Source organism: Corvus hawaiiensis, chromosome 4 (genome assembly GCF_020740725.1).
Source record: "Corvus hawaiiensis isolate bCorHaw1 chromosome 4, bCorHaw1.pri.cur, whole genome shotgun sequence".
NCBI lineage: Eukaryota > Metazoa > Chordata > Aves > Passeriformes > Corvidae > Corvus > Corvus hawaiiensis.
The window spans coordinates 79332297-79348560 of NC_063216.1; the positions used below are offsets into that span (position 1 = coordinate 79332297).

Sequence of the window (16264 nt, forward strand, 5' to 3'; positions counted from 1 at the left end):
TGGGATGCAGTGGAGCAGTTCACCTTCCATTCGGGAATCATCCTGGAATTCCTTCCTCCCCACATTTACCCTGAATTCCCAGCAATTCCATCCAAGCGCGGGGAATTCCCTGCTCCAGAACAGTCCCTGGCACCTTTCCCTCACCGATCCCTGTGGGAATCCTCCCTGGGAGCCCCGGGAAGCCCCAATCCATGACTTTTTCCGTAGCTCTAACTCCGGCTCTGTCTCCTCCCAAGCCGGGCATCCGCGGAAGCACCTTTGAGCCGAGGGACTGGGAAAGAGCCCAAGGAATTCTGACAATGGGAACGTCAGGTCACAGTTCAGGCCACTGATGGTGACAATTCCGGGATGAGGGACCGGGACACCCGGGATGGTGACAGTGACAGCGGAGCAAGGGGCCAACTTCCCTTCATCCGTGGTGGCCCTTGGTGGCCGTGTCCAAGAGCAGCTTCCTCGTGTCTAACCCAAAATCCTGGAATTGTTGAGGTTGGAAAACCCCTCTGATCCCACCGAGTCCGAGCATTCCCAGCACTGCCCCGTGTCCCCAAGTGCCACATCCACATGGCTTTTAATCCCGCCGGGAATGGGGATCCCACCCCTTCCCTGGGCATCCCATTCCGACGCTTCATAAACTTTTCGGGAAGGAATTTTCTCAAAATCCAACTCCACCCCGAGGTGATTCCCTCTTGTTCCCTGGGAGCAGAAGCCCCCCCGCCTCGGCTGGGATTCCAGTCCGGGATTCCTGGAGTGGTGGCAGGATCCTGGAAATCCCCAGGATCCTGGAAAACCCCGCTGAGCCGCGGGAGAAAGTCGGGATGTGCCGGAGCCGATCCCAATCCCGATCCCGCTGCCAGGAGCCGCGCGAGGCCGCAGCGCGTTCCTTGTGTGACATCCGTGTCCCCAATAAAGCTGACGGTGACCATGACAGGTGTGTGTGTGTCATTGGGGACACGGCCATTCCCAGGATTTTTGGGAGCCACATTCCATGCCCGGAGCCAGCTCCGGCCTCACCGCTCCAAGAGATGTTCCCGCAAAATTCCCGTCCCGTGCCCCGCTGTCCTGTGGCCACCCAGCCCCACCAGGCTCCTGCCATCCATAATCCTGGTTGGATCCACCTTCCCAACCTCTGGGACTCACCGGGAGCATCCCGAACATCCCAAAAACCCCGTCCCAGCTGATTTGTCTTTTCCAGCCGATTAGAACGATCTGGTCACGGTTTAATTCCCAGGAATTTGGGATGTGGAGGGCCCAGGATTTGTCCAGGTCATTCCCAGTCATCCACTGGGAAGAGCAGAGCTTTGTCTTTTCCTCTGGAATTTGGAAGGAGGCTCCAAATCCAGAACTGTGGGAGTTTTGCCCATCCCGAGGGTTTTTCCAGTTTTTTCCAGCACATTTCCAGCTTTTCCAAGAGTTTTCCCTAGCATTGATAAATCTCCAAGGCAGCTTCCAGGAGAGTTCCGATGTTTTGGGGCTCCGGAGCCGGGCCAGGGTGAGCTTTTCCGAGGGATTCTGGCTCCTGGGGACTTCCCGGGAACATCCCAATGGTCCCAGTTTGGGGCTCTGGATCTGAGGGAAACTTCGCCAAGGGGTTCTGGTGACTCCCCGGGAGCATCCCAAATGTCCCAGTTTGGGGCTCTGGATCCAGGCTCAGGGAAGCTTTTCCAAGAGGTCCTGGCTTCTGGGGACTTCCCAGGAACATCCCAAGTATCCCAGTTTGGGGCTCCAGATCTGAGCTCAGGGGAGCTTTTCCAAGGGATCCTGGGGACTTCCAAGAACATCCCAAATGTCCCAGTTTGGGGCTCTGGATCTGAAGGAAACTTTGCCAAAGGGTGCCAGGGATTCCCCAGGAACATCCCAAATGTCCCAGTTTGGGGATCTGGATCCAGGCTCAGGGAAGCTTTTCCAAGGGATTCTGGGGACTTCCAAGAACATCCCAAATGTCCCAGTTTGGGGCTCCAGATCCGAGCTCAGGGGAGCTTTTCCAAGGGATTCTGGGTCCCAGGAGCTCCCCGGGAGCATCCCAATCGTCCTGATTTGGGGCTCCAGATCCAAGGTCAGGGAAGCTTTTCCAAGGGCTCCTGGGGACTCCCAGGAACATCCCAAATATTCCCGTTTGGGGCTCTGGATCCAGGCTCAGGGAAGGTCAGGGAAGCTTTTCCAAGGGCTCCTGGGGACTTCCAAGAACATCCCAAATCTGCTGGTTTGGGGCTCCAGATCCGAGCTCAGGGGAGCTTTTCCAAGGGCTCCCCGGGAGCATCCCAAGGGTCCCAGTTTGGAGCTCTGGATCTGAGGGAAACTTTTCCAAGGGTTCTTCATGTCTTTGCTCATTCCTTTGCTTCTCTTTAACCCCAAAAGGCTCCCGGGAAGCGGAATTTGAGCTTCCAAAGGGAGCCTTTCCGGTGCTGCTCTGCAATTCCATGAATTCCTTTGTATTCCCACAGATCTGAGGGAGAAGGAGAAGAAACTTGAGCCTTTTTGGGGGTTTTAGCTCCTTTTAGGGTAAAGCTGCCTCTTTTTCTCCGATCCTAAACGAATTCCGTGTCCCGGAAGTGGTGTCACATCCCAGCACAAGCTTGGAAAATCACCCCCCTCTTTCCTTGTAGGCTTGGGGAAATTCCCATGGGAAGCAGGGATTTGGGATGAAAATTGAGGGAATCGGCTGTGGGGAGGGAAGGAAAAGGGGAATTGGCATCGCTGAGCGAGGGAGGGTGGGAATACGGGGGGTTTGTGTGGCAGGGACGGGTGGGGATGAGGTGGCCATGTTTGGAGAGGAGGTGGCCAGGATTGAGGAGGAGATGGGCAAGTCTGGGAAGAGGTGACAAGGATTGGGAAGGAGGTGGCCAGGTTCAGGGAGGAGGTGGCCAGGTTCAGGGAGGAGGTGGCCAGGTTCAGGGAGGAGGTGGAGAGGATTGGGAAGGAGGTGGCCAGGTTCAGGGAGGAGGTGGCCAAGTTCAGGGAGGAGGTGGCCAGGATTGAGGAGGAGGAGGTGGCCTCATCTGGAGAGGAGGTAGCCAGGATTGAGGAGCAGGTGGTCAAGTTTGGAGAGAAGGTGACCAAGTTTGGGAAGAGGTGGCCAGGTTCAGGAAGAAGGTGGCCAAGTTTGGCATGGAGGTGACCAGGATTGGGAAGGTGTTGAGGTTTGGGATGGAGGTGACCAAGTTTGGGAAAGAGGTGACCGGGATTGGGAAGAAGTGGCCGGGGTTGGGGTGGAGGTGGCCATGTTTGAGAAGGTGACCAAGATTGAGGAGGTGGCCCCATGTTGTGAGGAGGTGGCCAAGTTTGGACAGAAGGTGACCAGCTTTGGGAGGGAGATGTCCAGGACTGGGAAGGAGATAGCCAGGATTGGGATAGAGATGGCCAGGACTGGGAAGGAAATGTCCAGGTTCAGGAAGGAGGTGGCCAAGTTGGAGGAGGAGGTGGCCAGGACTGGCATGGAGATGACCAGGTTTGGGAAGGAGGTGACCAGGATTTGGAAGGAGAAATGTCCAGGATTAGGATGGAGGTGGCCAGGATTGGAGAGGAGGTGACAGGATTGGCAAGGAGATGTCCGGGACTGGGGTGGAGGTGACCAGGTTTGAAGAGTCGGAGACCAGGTTTGGGATGGAGATGACCAGGATTGGGAAGGAGATGCCAGGTTCAGGAAGGAGGTGCTGGGTTTAGGCCAGAGGTGGCCACATTTGAGGTGGAGATGGCCAGGATTGGAGAGAAGGTAACAGGGTTTGGGGGAAAAGTGGCCAGGATTGGGAAGGAGATTTCAGGATTGGGATGGAGGTTCCAGGATTGGGATGGAGGTGACCAGGATTGGGATGGAGGTGACCAGGATTGGGATGGAGGTTCCAGGATTGGGAATGAGGTGACCAGGATTCATTGGAATGGAGGTTCCAGGATTGGGATGGAGGTGACCAGGATTGATTGGAGGTGACCAGGATTGGGAATGAGGTGACCAGGATGGATTGGAATGGAGGTTCCAGGATTGGGAAGGAGGTGACCAGGATTGATTGGAGGTTCCAAGATTGGAATGGAGGTGACCAGGATTGATTGGAGGTGACCAGGATTGGGAATGAGGTGACCAGGATTGATTGGAATGGAGGTTCCAGGATTGGGATGGAGGTGACCAGGATTGATTGGAGGTTCCAGGATTGGGATGGAGGTGACCAGGATTCATTGGGATGGAGGTTCCGGGATTGGGAATGAGGAGGCCACGCTGCCGGTGGCCACACCCCCTGCGATTCCCCACCTTCCCTCCCACGTGGCTCCATGGATTCCCCTTCCCATGGGAAGAGGTTTCTCCTGGGGTCCCTGGACAGGGTGGGGCAGGAGATCTCCCAGATCTCCACCCCTCTGGGTTTCCGTGGGATTTTCCCAGGTTCTCCAAGGACATCAGGCTGAGCCAGTAGAGCCTTGGGAGAGCTCAGGGAGGTGGAGCCATGGAAAACCAGGAATTTTGGGGGGCTGCATTGAGAGGGCCCTTCCATTCCTCGATCCCAGATTATCCCGAGGTGCCGCAGGATCTGGGAAGGGTTGGATGCCTACAAGGAGACAGGGTCGCAGCGCGTGTCCTGTCCCGGTGTCACCGTGTGCCCGCGTCACCGCTCCGCTGCCTTCTCCCATCCCAACCTCACCCATCACCCTCATCCCAAGGAAACGGGACTCGGGCTTTTTGGGACATTTGGGAAGAGCAGTGAGGGGTGGCCGGAGCTCCATGGGATGAGCTCCAGGTCCTGAAGGAGCGTCCAAGAGGGAGGAGGGGAAGCGTCCCCAGCTCGGGATGTTCCCGTCAAACAGGGATTTGTCGCCTTTTCCTTGAGGTGGAAGTCATGGGAAAAGGGTTTTTCCTTGGAGAAATCCAGAAGGATCCATTCCAGGTGGAGTTCAGGGAAGGAGGGAGCTCCGGATGTTCTGCAGGATCTCTCATGGGAAGAGATTAGCTTGGGAAGGCCCATGGGCAGCACTCAAGGAATTGGGAATTTTCCTAGGGATTCCAGTCCTAAATTCCCTTTTCCTGCTGGGATCAGAGAAGGATAAAGGGATTTTTAGTTACAACATCCCTGATCCTGCCAGACCTCCCTGCTGGAGCTTCCCAGACACCGGGATTGCTCCGGATTGTCCCTGCTCCAGGAGGGACCAGGGCGGAGCCCGTGGATAAATCCCAATCCCAAAACTGCTCCGGACAAATCCCAGCTGGAGCCTGAGACCCCCTTGGATCAGGGAACAGCCGCTCCTCTCCATTCCTGCTCCAGCGGGATCCCCTCGGGATGCTTTTCCCAAGGGATAACCACGTGTCCTTCCCAAATCTTCCCAAATCCACATTCCCAAATCTTCCCAGACCCGGCTCCAAATTTTGGGCCGTGGCATTCCCGAGGTGTCCCCGCTCCTGGCACAGCTCCGGCATTTCCTGCCCATTCCGCTGCGGAAAGGGATAAAATTTGGGAATAATCCAGGGATTTTGGCACGTTTGGAACCTGGAAGCTCCTGGTCTTACCCAGGTGGGATGAGGCCATTCCCTCCTTTCCCACGGCACAGCTGAGGGATCCCGGGGAACTTCCACAGGGAAGAGCTGCGGGTTTTCCCACTGGGAAGCACCGAGTCCCCGGGAACATCCGGTGGCCTTTGGGGGTGGCCGACGGCACCGTCACTGTCACCAGCCCCGGGGGGACATGGAAAAACTTGGGAATTTTGTGTCAGCTGCTCGGTGTTGTTTTGGCTGTGGGGCATTTTTCTCATGCATTTGTTGTTTCCTTCCTTTCCCAAATCCCTGATCCTTCCCAAATCCCTGCCTTTCCCAAACCCCTCTTTCCCAAATCCTTCTCCTTCCCAAATCCCTGCCTTTGCCATATCCCTGCCTTTCCCAAACTCCTCTTTCCCACATCCCTCTCCATCCCAAATCCCTGTTCCTTTCCCAAATCCCTGCCTTTCCCAAATCCCTCTCTTTCCCAAATCCCTCTCTTTCCCAAATCCCTGCCTTTCCCAAATCCCTCTCTTTCCCAAGTCCCTTCCCTCTCTTCCCTCTTTTCCCAGCCCTCCCAGCAGCTCTGTCGCTGTCCAACCCTCCAGGCTTTGGCTGAATCCATGCAATTCCCACCGCCCCATTCCCGGATGGCCACACCCTCACCCATCCCATGGGACCCATCCCGATTCCCCCCAATTCCCATCCCACTGATTCCCCCATTCCCAATTCCCCCCCCTCCCCCTTCCCAAACCCAACTTGGGGGTCTCCACTCAGGGAACACCGGGACGCCCGAGGCCGGATTCCCGCGGTTCTCCCGGCCCCGAATCCCTCGGGATCGACGTCCGGTGGCTTCTTTTCCGTGTGGCGCTTCCCGGACCGGAGCTAACATTTCTCTCATTGCCTCTTTTCCTGCTTCCATGTGCATGTCCCGCTGCTCTGTCCTAGATCCGCCTCTGGCCTCCGGAGGGTGGGCGAGTTGTGTAAGTGAGCACGTTCCCATTCCATAGCTCCATCCCACCGGGAATGTCCCATTCCTCACCTGTCTCTCCTCCCCTCCCCAGGGCGGCCCCGCTGCCTGCCGGTATTCCCGAGGTTTTGGGAGGCGGCAGCGGCGCCGGCTCTGGAATGTGCGTGTCCCTGTGTCCGTGGCTCGGGAGCATGGCCCTGTCCCTGTGCTGTGGTGCCGTGTCCAGCTCTTCCCGCTGGTGGTCCTGCTGAGGAAATTCCCGTCGGGATCCCGGAGCACTGGGGCCATGGGGTGGGATGGGATGGGAGACATCAGAGCAGCACCTGGGAAGAGAGGTCCAGGAAAGGTGGGAGAGACACCAGGAAGTGGGAAAGGATCACAGGAAAGGTGGGAGAGACCCCAGAAAGGTGAAAAAGATCCCAGGAAGGATGGAAAAGACCAGGAAAGGTGGGAGAGGCCCGGGAAGGGTGGGAGAGACCCCAGGAAAAGTGGGAAAAGACCTCAGGAAGGGTAGGGAAGGACACCAGGAAAGGGGGGAGAAGCCCAGGAAGTGGGAAAGGATCACAGGAAAGGTGGGAAAGACCCCAGGAAAGGGGAAAGGATCCCAGAAAAGGTGGGAGAGATGGCAGGAAGGGAGGGAGAGACCCCAGGAAAGGTGGGAGAGATGGCAGGAAGGGAGGGAGAGACCCCAGGAAAGGTGGGAGAGATGGCAGGAAGGGAGGGAGAGACCCCAGGAAAGGTGGGAGAGATCCCAGGAAGGAGGGGAGAGATCCCAACAAGGGTAGGGAAGGACCCCAGGGAGTGGGGAAAGATCCCAGGAAGGGTGGGAGAGACCTCAGGAAGGGTGGGAAGGACCCAACAGGGGTGGGAGAGATCCCAGGAAGGGGGAGAGGACTCCAGGAAGTGGGAAAAGATCCCAGGAATGGTGGGAAAGGACCCCAGGAATGGTGGGAAAGGTCCCAAAAAAGTGGGAGAGACCCCAGGAAGGGCGGGAAAGCCCCTGGGAAGGACACGGGGAAGCGGGGGCTGAGCATCCCCGTTCCGATCCCAGCAAATCATGGATGCAACCATGGATGCACCAGGATCCATCCATGATCCCCCCAGGGTGGGATGTCCCAGGTCCCCCTCTGGAGCAAAACTTCCGTGAGGCAGAGGTGGGAGCTCCTGGGGATCCTGCTCCATCCCAATCCTGCAGGGAGATGTCCCTCAGGAAGCCACCTGAGCAGGAAGATCGGGATCCAGGGATTCCCCCCTCTTCTCCCAGCAGTGATTATTCCAGGATATCCCAGTGGCTTCCAGAGCTGCTGGGATCCCTCCCTGAGCTGGGAGCACTCCCCAGGCTGGGACAGCAGTGGGATCCCGGGAAAAGCTGTTCCCACTCCAGCTCCCGTGGACTGGAATCCGTGGGGTTGGGTGGGAGGCGATCCATGGGGTTGGGAGGGCCGGAGAATTCCCCCTGGGAATTTCCCAGTGTGCATGGCCGGCTCTGTGCTCCTGGTTGTGCTTCCTCCGTGTTGTCCCCGTGTCCCGTCCTCGTGTCCCGTCCCGTGTGCGGAGCTCCGGCTCCATCCGTGTCCCAGCTCCCGGAGCCGTTCCCGGTTGATTTTTCCTTGTCCTTTTCTGCCAAGCGCTGAATTCCCAAGGCTGCGGCCCCATCCCGGGAGAGCGGCGCCGGATCCCGACGCTCCGGGAATGCCGGGGGCTGCCTTCCCGCTTTCCCAACAGCTGCTGGATGCCATTCCCAGGGATTTGCTCTGCTCCCGGGTGGGGCAGAGGCGTGGGATGCTCGCAAGTCCCCGGCCTGCTCCGGTCTTTCCTGGAACACCCGGAGCGGGGTCGTTCCGGAGGCTCTTCCCGGCTGTGGGGGGCTCACCCCATCGGATCCAGCCGTGGATTCATTCCCTCACTCCCGGTGTCACGGAAATTTGGGATATTTGGGGGACACCAGGAGGGATCTGTCCCTTGTGCTGGCACTGGGGGCACTTGGATCATCCTACGGATCATTCCGGGGTTTATCCCAGGGCTTATCCTGAGGTTCATCCCGAGGTTCATCCTGGGCCTCATCCCGAGGTTCATCCCAGGGTTCATCCCAAGGTTCATCCCACAGCTGCCGGGCTCAGGACAGTGGGAATTCTGTGTCCTGCTCCCACACCTGATCCCGGATCCTTTGGGGTGGCCGTGTCCCACCCATTGGAGTTCCCGGGATTAGGAAAGCTTTGGATACTGTTTGATCCTTGCCCGGAATCCCTGCCCAGTTCCCAGTATCCCTGCCCAGTTCCCAGTATCCCTGCCCAGTTCCCAGTATCCATGTCCAGCTCCCAGTATCCCTGCCCGGCTCCCAGTATCCCTGCCCAGTTCCCAGTATCCCTGCCCAGTTCCCAGTATCCCTGTCCGGCTCCCAGTATCCCTGTCCGGCTCCCAGTATCCCTGCCCAGTTCCCAGTACCCCTGCCCAGTTCCCAGTATCTCTGCCTGGCTCCCAGTATCCCTGCCTGGCTCCCAGTATCCATTTCCAGCTCCCAGTATCCCTGCCCAGTTCCCAGTATCTCTGCCCAGTTCCCAGTATCCCTGCCCAGCTCCCAGTATCCATGTCCAGCTCCCAGTATCCGAAAAAGCCAGGGACAGGGTTTGAGTTGGGATTAGGGTTGGGATCGGAGTCAGGATTAGGATTAGGATTAGGATTAGGATCAGAGTTAGGATCAGGGTCAGGATCAAGGTTAGGATTAGGATTGGGATCAGGGCCAGGGTTAGGATCAGGGCCAGGATCATATCTGACTTAGGATCGGGATTAGGGTCAAGTTTAGGATGAGGGTTAAATTAGGGTCAGGTTTAGGGTTAGGACTAGGATCAGGGTTAAGGTTGAGAGTCAAGGTTAGGGTCAGGTTTAGGGTCAGGTTTAAGATGAAGTTTAGGGTCAGATTTAGGGTTAAGATCAGAGTCAGAGTCAGGGCTAGGAGCAGGATTAGGGCTAAGTTTAGGGTCAGGTTTAGGGGCAGGATCAGGGGCCGAGTCAAAGCTGAGATCAGGTTTGCACTTGGCATCGGGGTTGGGATCAGGGTTGGATCGGAGTCAGGATCAGAGTCAGGATCGGAGTCAGGATTAGGGTTAGGTTTAGGGTCAGGATCAGGGGCACAGTCAAGGCCGGGATCCGGTTTACATTTGGGATCAGGGTTAGGGTTATGTTCAGGATCAGCTTTGGAGGAGGGTCCATAGAAAGGAAGGGAGATCCAGAGGATCCACAGGATCCATAGGAAGGAAGATCCAGAGGAAAGTGCAGGAAGATCCACAGGAGGGTTGGAATGGGGTCCATAGGAGGGTTGGAATGGGGTCCATAGGGGGGTTGGAATGGGGTCCATAGGGGGGTTGGAAAAGATGTGTAGGAAGGTCAGAGGAAGATCCATGAGAAGGTCGGGAAAACATCCATAGGAAGGTTGGGAAGATCCATAGGAAGGGTGGATGAAGATCCATAGGAAGGTTGGGAAGATCCATAGGAAGGGTGGATGGAAGATCCATAGGAAGGGTGGATGAAGATCCATAGGAAGGGTGGAAGAAGATCCATAGGAAGGGTGGAAGAAGATCCATAGGAAGGTCGGGAAGATCCATAGGAAGGGTGGATGGAAGATCCATAGGAAGGGTGGATGAAGATCCATAGGAAGGGTGGAAGAAGATCCATAGGAAGGGTGGATGAAGATCCATAGGAAGGTTGGGAAGATCCATAGGAAGGGTGGATGAAGATCCATAGGAAGGTTGGGAAGATCCATAGGAAGGGTGGATGGAAGATCCATAGGAAGGGTGGAAGAAGATCCATAGGAAGGGTGGAAGAAGATCCATAGGAAGGTTGGGAAGATCCATAGGAAGGGTGGATGAAGATCCATAGGAAGGTTGGGAAGATCCATAGGAAGGGTGGATGGAAGATCCATAGGAAGGGTGGAAGAAGATCCATAGGAAGGGTGGAAGAAGATCCATAGGAAGGTCGGGAAGATCCATAGGAAGGGTGGAAGAAGATCCATAGGAAGGCCAGGAAAAGGCCATATCGAGGCGGGAGGAAGATCCGTAGGAAAGTTGGGAAATGTCGGAGGAAGGTGGATGTGGCCACAGCCGCGAGCCTTTGGCAGCCGCGACGGGAATCGTGGGAGACCATTCCAAGGATCTGAGGGCCACCAGGGAAGCCCGGAGCGGCAGCGTGGGAGCCTCGCCAAGGAGCCGGGAATCTTTCCCATGGGAGCGATCCCTGATTCCGAGCCTGCCCTCGAGGGCCTCTGGAAGTCCTGGAGAAGCTCGGATTGGGCTTTCCAAGGAAAATCCTTCATCCCTTAGTGACTCCTTGGAGAAATCCCGGAGACCTCCAGGAGCAGCATTCCCAGAAGGCCGCGTTATCCCTAAATCCCGGTGCCTTCGGATGGAATCCCCCTCCGTCGCTGGTGCTTCTCTGCTTCCCCGGAAACCCAAGCTCCTTCCGTGGGATCCCGTCTGCCCCGCTCCTGCTGCTTTTCCAAAGGCTCCTTTTCCCGGCTGCTCCCACAGAGCGATCCCAGCAATGATCCCAACGATCCCAGGAATGATCCCAGAGATCCCAGAAATGATCCCAGCGATCCCAGGAATGATCCCAGTGATCCCAGGAATGATCCCAGGAGCGATCCCAGAGTTTCCAGCAATCCCAGGAACGATCCCAGGAATGATCCCAGTGATCCCAGGAGCGATCCCAATGATCCCAGCAATCCCAGGAATGATCCCAGTGATCCCAGGAGCAATCCCAATGATCCCAGCAATCCCAGGAGCAATCCCAATGATCCCAGCAATCCCAGGAACGATCCCAGCAATCCCAGGAACGATCCCAGAAATGATCCCAGAGATCCTAGGAACGATCCCAGCCATCCCAGAAATTATCCCAGAGATCCCAGTAACAATCCCAGCCATCCCAGAGATGATCTCAGTGATCCCAGGAATGATCCCAGAGATCCCAGCAACGATCCCAACAATCCCAGGAATTATCCCAGAGATCCCAGGAACTATCCCAATGATCCCAACGATTCCAGGAATGATCCCAACGATCCCAGGAATGATCCCAATGATCCCAGCAATCCCAGGGACGATCCCAGCAATCCCAGAAATGATCCCAATGATCCCAGGAACGATCCCAGGAATGACTCAGGCTCGGGAGCTGCCCCGAGTGGGATTTGTGGGGTCAGAACCGAGCGGAGGAGCTGCCACATCCCAGCTCCTGGAGCATCCTGGAGCACCGGGAATGCCACCCCTCGGAGCCGCCTGGAAAAGACACCAGGAACGGGAAACTGAGCTCCGCCCTCGCACGGATTCGGGATCACTCCGAGGAAAAGCGGATGATTCCAGAGGGTTCCTAAAACCTGGAAAAACTCCCTGAGAGCAGCACCCCAAAATGTGGGATGGTCCCTAAGGAATCAGCTCCGATCCGGAGATGTTGGAGCCGGGGATTCCCGGCTGGAGAGGAAGGAACCAGGAATCCCAGGCATGGATGGGATCCATGCGGGAAAACGGGCTGCCCGGAATTCCAAATGGGAATTCAGCCCCAGCAGCGCATCCACAGGCTTGGGATAAACACCTGGATCCTGCCGCATCCCTTCGGATTTTCCATGGCTGCTCATTCCCAGCTGCCTCTCCCGGGGTCTCCCGGCAGATCCGGAACTTTCTCTCCCAGATCCCAGATCCCAGATCCAGGTGGGACACGGCCACGTCCTGGCACTTCCCATTCCGTGTCTCGTTCCTCACGGGTGTCCAGCTTTTCCCTCTCGGAGCTTCCCGTAGATGATTCCTGCTCCTCTGGAAGCAGAAAAATGGGAATTGTCAGGAACGTGGCTCATCCCAGGGATCTCCAGCCGTGTTCAGGTCATCCCTTCGGAGCTGTGGATTTACGGGATCGTCGGAGCTCATCAACATTCCCCAAACCAGGATCTGGCACCGCGTGGGGTTTGAGGCAGTGGGGGATCCCAGCAGCATTCCAGAGGGTCCCTGTTTTCCAGGAGGGAGCTGAGATGGGAGGCAGAGGTGGGGGAGTGGCAGGGAAACTGAGGCACCGGGATGCGGGAATTTTGTGGGATAGTTCTGAGGACAAGTGGAGTGGCTGGGATGGGATGGGATGGGATGGGATGGGATGGGATGGGATGGGATGGGAGGGAGCTCAGAGCCCCTCCAGTGCCAGCCCTGCCATGGCAGGGACACCTCCCACTGTGCCAGGCTGCTCCAGCCCCAATGTCCAGCCTGGCCTTGGCCACTGCCAGGGATCCAGGGGCAGCCCCAGCTGCTCTGGGAATTCCATTCCAGCCCCTGCCCACCCTCCCAGCCAGCAATTCCCAATTCCCAGTCTCCCATCCAGCCCTGCCCTCTGGCACTGGGAAGCCATTCCCTGGCTCCTGGCCCTCCATGCCTTGGCCCCAGTCCCTCTGCAGCTCTCCTGGAGCCCCTTTAGGCCCTGCAAGGGGCTCGCAGCTCTCCCTGGAGCTTCTCCTCTCCAGGGGAGCACCCCCAGCTCTCCCAGCCTGGCTCCAGAGCAGAGGACTCGGATTTTCTGGGATTCATCCTCTGGGATCCTGCCCTGTCCGGTGTCTGATCCGTTTCCTTTCACATTCCCTGCTCATTCCATGGGGACAATGCCAAGGGGACAACGCCGCTGTCGGGGGCTTTGTCCCCATCCAAGATTCCCACAGTGGCACAGCCAGGGGGTCCCACATGTCCCAGTGCCGAGGGGACACCGGCCCGGCCACCCCCAGGCTCCTCACGCCCCGCTGACCACTACAAGTGACCATCACCGGGGTGTCCTGAGGGTGCTTCCATCCCGGGAAAAGGCCGGACAGTTCCCTCTTGTCCACGGGGTTACTCCCATTCCACGTGGGACCGGGATCAGCGTGGGGTGGACAGGGCAGGACGAGGCACAGAATCCTCGTCCCCAGGGCTGGGGACATTTTGGGGGCGCAGAGCCGCGCCAGGAGGGCAGGACTGGCCGGGAATCCCATCCTGGAGGCGCTGCTGGAATCTTCGGGACATCCCCACCGGGATGTCCTGCCCGAGCCGTGTCCCCACCCCGTGCCAACCCCACTCCCGGCCCTCCAGCAGCCCCTTCCCGATGTATTTCGTGTCCCCATTCCCAAACCTGGCCTCACCCCTTCCCTCTCCTCTCTCTCTCTCTCTTTTTTTCCCGTTTTCCCGCTTTTTCCGCAGACTTTTCAGTAGTTTAGGAGAACTCAGCACCATTTCCCAGCGCAGCTCCGGCACCACCTTCACCGTGCGGCCCGGCAGCCGCTACCCCGTCACCCGCCGCACGCCCAGCCCCGTCAAACCCGCGGCGCTCGAGCGGCCAGAGCCCCTGAGCACCGTCCGGCCCTACGGCCTGACCCCTCCGACTATCCTCAAATCCTCCAGCCTGTCCATCCCCCACGAGCCCAAGGAAGTTCGCTTCGTGGTCCGGAGCGTCAGCGCCCGCAGCCGCTCCCCGTCGCCGTCACCATCGCCGGGGCCACCCCTGCACACGCTGCACCCGCCCCGGCCCTTCATGCAGAAGCCGCTGCACCTGTGGAACAAATACGACGTGGGGGACTGGCTGGAGAGCATCAACCTGGTGGAACATCGGGATAAGTTCGAGGACCACGAGATCGAGGGCACCCACCTGCCCGCGCTGACCAAGGAGGACTTCGTGGAGTTGGGGGTGACCCGCGTGGGGCACCGCATGAACATCGAGCGGGCGCTCAAGCAGCTGGTGGACAGCTGACCGCGTCCGGAGCCGCCGTGGGAAGGGCGGGGCGTTATTCCCAAGCCAAGAAAACCCACTTGGATTCTCCTTCTCCGAGCACTGCACTGAGGGTGTGGAGCCCCCCCCGGCTCCCGCCCGCTCCCGCCCCGGCCCCGCGCCGCCTCCGGACCAGGAATGTTGCATGAAATTCCTCCTCGTTCCCGTTCTCCCAGAGAGTCTGGCCTGTAAATCGCTCCGTGTGCCCTGCCCGGGGTGGCACCGGGCCGGGGCTGGCCGCGGGGACAGGCAGGGCCACGCCGCGGTGGCGGTGGCACCTCGGGGGCAACCACTGCGTGGAGCCCCCGAGCTGCCCGAGCCGCTGGCGGAGTGGCAAGAGCGGGCGGGCGGGTGGCACCTGCGGAGGTGACAACTCCCAGGTGGCCCTGCCAGGAGGTGGCCCAAGATCCTGACACCCCCCCAGGTGTCCCTGGTGGGGTTGGAGGTGACCTCAGGTCCTTCCCCTCCCCAGGTGTCCCTGGTGGGGTTGGAAGTGACCCCAGGTCCTGACACCCCCCAGGTGTCCCTGGTGGGGTTGGAAGTGACCTCAGGTCCTTCCCCTCCCCAGGTGTCCCTGGCGGGGTTGGAAGTGACCCCAGGTCCTGACATCCCCCAGGTGTCCCTGGTGGGGTTGGAAGTGACCTCAGGTCCTTCCCCTCCCCAGGTGTCCCTGGTGGGGTTGGAGGTGACCTCAGGTCCTTCCCCTCCCCAGGTATCCCTGGGTGGCCCCAGGTCCTGACACCCCTCAGGTGTCCCTGGCAGGGTCAGAGTTGTCCCCACCAGACTCGGAGATGGCCCAAGGTCCTTCCCCCCCTCCCGCCCAGGTGTCCCTGGCAGGGTCAGAGGTGGCCTTGCCAGGCTGGGAGGTGGCCCAAGGTCCCGACCCCCCCCCCCCCCCAGGTGTGCCTGGCAGGGTCAGAGGTGTCCCCACCAGGCTCGGAGGTGACCTCAGCTCTTGACAAGCCCCAGGTGGCCCTGCCAGGAGGTGGCCCAGGTCCTTCCCCCTCCCCAGGTGTCCCTGACGGGAGATGGCCCAAATCCTGCCCCACACCAAGTGTCCCTGCCAGGCTCCGAGGTGGCCCCAGGTCCTGCCCCTCCAGGTATCCCTGCTGGGCTGGGAGGTGGCCCAAGGTCCCGACCCCCCCCAGGTGTCCCTGGCAGGGTCAGAGGTGGCCCCACGCCCCCCCAGATGTCCCCGGCGGGCTCGGAGGCGGCGGCTCCAGCGGGGTCATCCCGACGGTGCTCCCGGAGTTCGGAAGGAAGGGAAGAAGGAAGGACGGGCCGGGAAGGCTCCAGCGGCGGCCGTGCCACCCCGAGCCGTGCCAGGCCGTGCCAGAAGAGCCCCCCCCACGCCAGCCGGACCCCCCTCCCCACCCCGGACTCTGAGCTGCTGCCCCGGCCGGGTGAGAGGGAGCGAGGAGCGCATGGATCGAAGCATGTTTGGGAATGTCGGGAGGCTGGGGGGGGGAATCGATCCCGCAGCAAAAAAAAAAAAAAGACAAAAAAACCGCTTTGCCAACGTTTTGAGGGGGTGGGGCGGGAGGGGTGGGAAAAGTTTGATTTCCTCCGGGATCGGGGTCTTGTTTTTCCAAGGGGGAAGCGTTGATGGGAAATTATTTAATCTCCGTGCATTTATCTAGAGAGCAGCTGATAAGCCCCCCCCCACGAGATAACGAACTACAGGATTCTCCCCCACCCCCACCCCACTCCCTTGTCCATCCCCCCTCCCCCCCCCCCACCCCACCCAAAATCCTGGTCATCCCTTGTTTTGCATCTTTTTAAGCAGCTCTATATTTGGAAAGAGAGATTATCTATATATCTTTATCTCCAGAGCTTATAGCCACCTGGTTTTTGTTAGGATTTTCCTAAAAAAAACAAAAAGTTCTATCTCTGGACTGGAGGAGACGCTCCCGGGACACCCCGTGGCTCGCGGGAGTTTTTAAGCGACTGAATGAATGTGAAAAAGTCTTTTTAAACAAACACACACACACACACAAAAAAACCCAGCTAAAAAATCCCCACCCACCTCCCCCCCCCCCCAAAAAAAAAAACCACAGCTCCTTTTCAGACGCTCTGGATTTGTAGAGATTCAG

General features: G+C 58.6%; 3 protein-coding genes across 3 annotated transcripts in view; all 3 read left to right on the top strand.

Annotated features, from left to right (window-relative positions):
* SHANK3 (SH3 and multiple ankyrin repeat domains 3) overlaps positions 1–16165 on the top strand; it is a 200030-nt gene extending 183865 nt beyond the window's left edge. Inside the window, exon 23 of the mRNA XM_048301897.1 lies at positions 13607–16165. Within this exon, the coding sequence (XP_048157854.1) occupies positions 13607–14153 (547 nt within the window). The 3' untranslated portion in view covers positions 14154–16165. The remainder of the gene's footprint in view (positions 1–13606) is intronic.
* Positions 7527–9195, top strand: LOC125325270 (vegetative cell wall protein gp1-like). The gene is made up of 2 exons (XM_048302163.1): positions 7527–8870; positions 8932–9195. Exons 1-2 carry the CDS (start codon positions 7527–7529, stop codon positions 9193–9195), a joined length of 1608 nt encoding a protein of 535 aa, XP_048158120.1.
* Positions 10485–11795, top strand: LOC125325271 (splicing factor 3A subunit 2-like). The gene is made up of 2 exons (XM_048302164.1): positions 10485–11372; positions 11415–11795. The coding sequence occupies exons 1-2, from the start codon at positions 10485–10487 to the stop codon at positions 11793–11795; spliced, it is 1269 nt and encodes a 422-aa protein (XP_048158121.1).
* Positions 16166–16264: the final 99 nt, after the last annotated feature.

Bases quoted from the DNA above. Each gene is read 5' to 3' on its own strand.
- LOC125325271 (XM_048302164.1), top strand. From the start codon at position 10,485: ATGTCGGAGGAAGGTGGATGTGGCCACAGCCGCGAGCCTTTGGCAGCC. The intron at 11,373-11,414 runs ATCCCAGCAACG...ATTATCCCAGAG, and splicing joins TCCCAGGAATGATCCCAGAG to ATCCCAGGAACTATCCCAAT.
- LOC125325270 (XM_048302163.1), top strand. From the start codon at position 7,527: ATGTCCCAGGTCCCCCTCTGGAGCAAAACTTCCGTGAGGCAGAGGTGG. The intron at 8,871-8,931 runs GTTCCCAGTATC...ATCCATTTCCAG, and splicing joins GTTCCCAGTACCCCTGCCCA to CTCCCAGTATCCCTGCCCAG.